Genomic DNA, 960 nt, shown 5'->3' on the forward strand with positions numbered 1-960 from the left:
TAAAAGAGATAGGGTGTTGGCTGGGCACGGTGGCTCACACCTGTAATCCCAGCACTTTGGGAGGCCAAAGCAGGTGGATCACCTGAGGTCAGAAGTTCAAGAGCACCCTGAACAACATGGTGAAAGCTCATCTCTACTAAAACTACAAAAAAGTTAGCTGGGCCTTGTGGTGGGCACCTGTCATCTCAGCTGCTCAGAAGACTGAGACAGGAGAATTGCTTGAACCCAGGAGGCGGAGGTTGCAGTGAGCCAAGATTGTGCCACTGTACTCCAGCCTGGGCAACAAGAGCAAAGAAAAAAAAAAAAAAGCTATTTCAAAAAAAAGAGATAGGGTGTTGCTACGTTGTTCAGGCTGGACTTGAAATCCAGGGCTCAAGCAATCCCACCTCAGCCTCCTTACAGGCTGGCATTTCAGGCATGCGCTACTGCGTCGGCTGTTGCACATATTCGATCCTAAAATGCTGGCACCCAAAATCCCATGGGTCACCCAGATCCCGTGAACAGCTCGGATTTGTGCTGCCAGCCACCATTTGTGAGCCAGCCATTTGCAGTTCCCAGTTTGCCACACAGGGCATTCCAAACCCAGAGAGACTGGACGCCAGTCTCGGCTGTCCAGACAGGGCGGGTGGATGTACCTGATGCCCTCACCTGCTCAGAGCAGGACTCCCAGGACTCAGACCCCAGACTCACTGCCAGCTCCTGCCCCTTGCTGTCCAGGACACGGCTGCTCTCAGGGACGGTGTTGTCCTGATTCAGACGGTTCTCCTGTATGGCCAGCGACTCCCAGCCCTGCTGCAGGCTCTTCTCCAGGTGGTTGGCCACGTCAACCCTGAGGATACCGGTTAGGCATTAGGGGGTGCCCACCTAGCCCCCCGAAATCCACCCCAACCTCCATGCTGCCCGCCTGCCACCCACTTCTCCTGGGCCAAGTCCAGCAGCTGCACCAGGCGCTCATATTTC

The 960-nt window shown here is 55.2% G+C and overlaps 1 protein-coding gene across 1 annotated transcript in view; it reads right to left on the bottom strand.

Moving 5' to 3' along the window:
* Positions 1-960, bottom strand: part of PPL (periplakin) — a 58,100-nt gene that overhangs the window by 9,345 nt on the left and 47,795 nt on the right. Inside the window, exon 12 of the mRNA XM_037730457.1 lies at positions 649-829. Within this exon, the coding sequence (XP_037586385.1) occupies positions 649-829 (181 nt within the window). The remainder of the gene's footprint in view (positions 1-648; positions 830-960) is intronic.

Source organism: Cebus imitator, unplaced genomic scaffold, assembly GCF_001604975.1.
Source record: "Cebus imitator isolate Cc_AM_T3 unplaced genomic scaffold, Cebus_imitator-1.0 Scaffold346, whole genome shotgun sequence".
NCBI lineage: Eukaryota > Metazoa > Chordata > Mammalia > Primates > Cebidae > Cebus > Cebus imitator.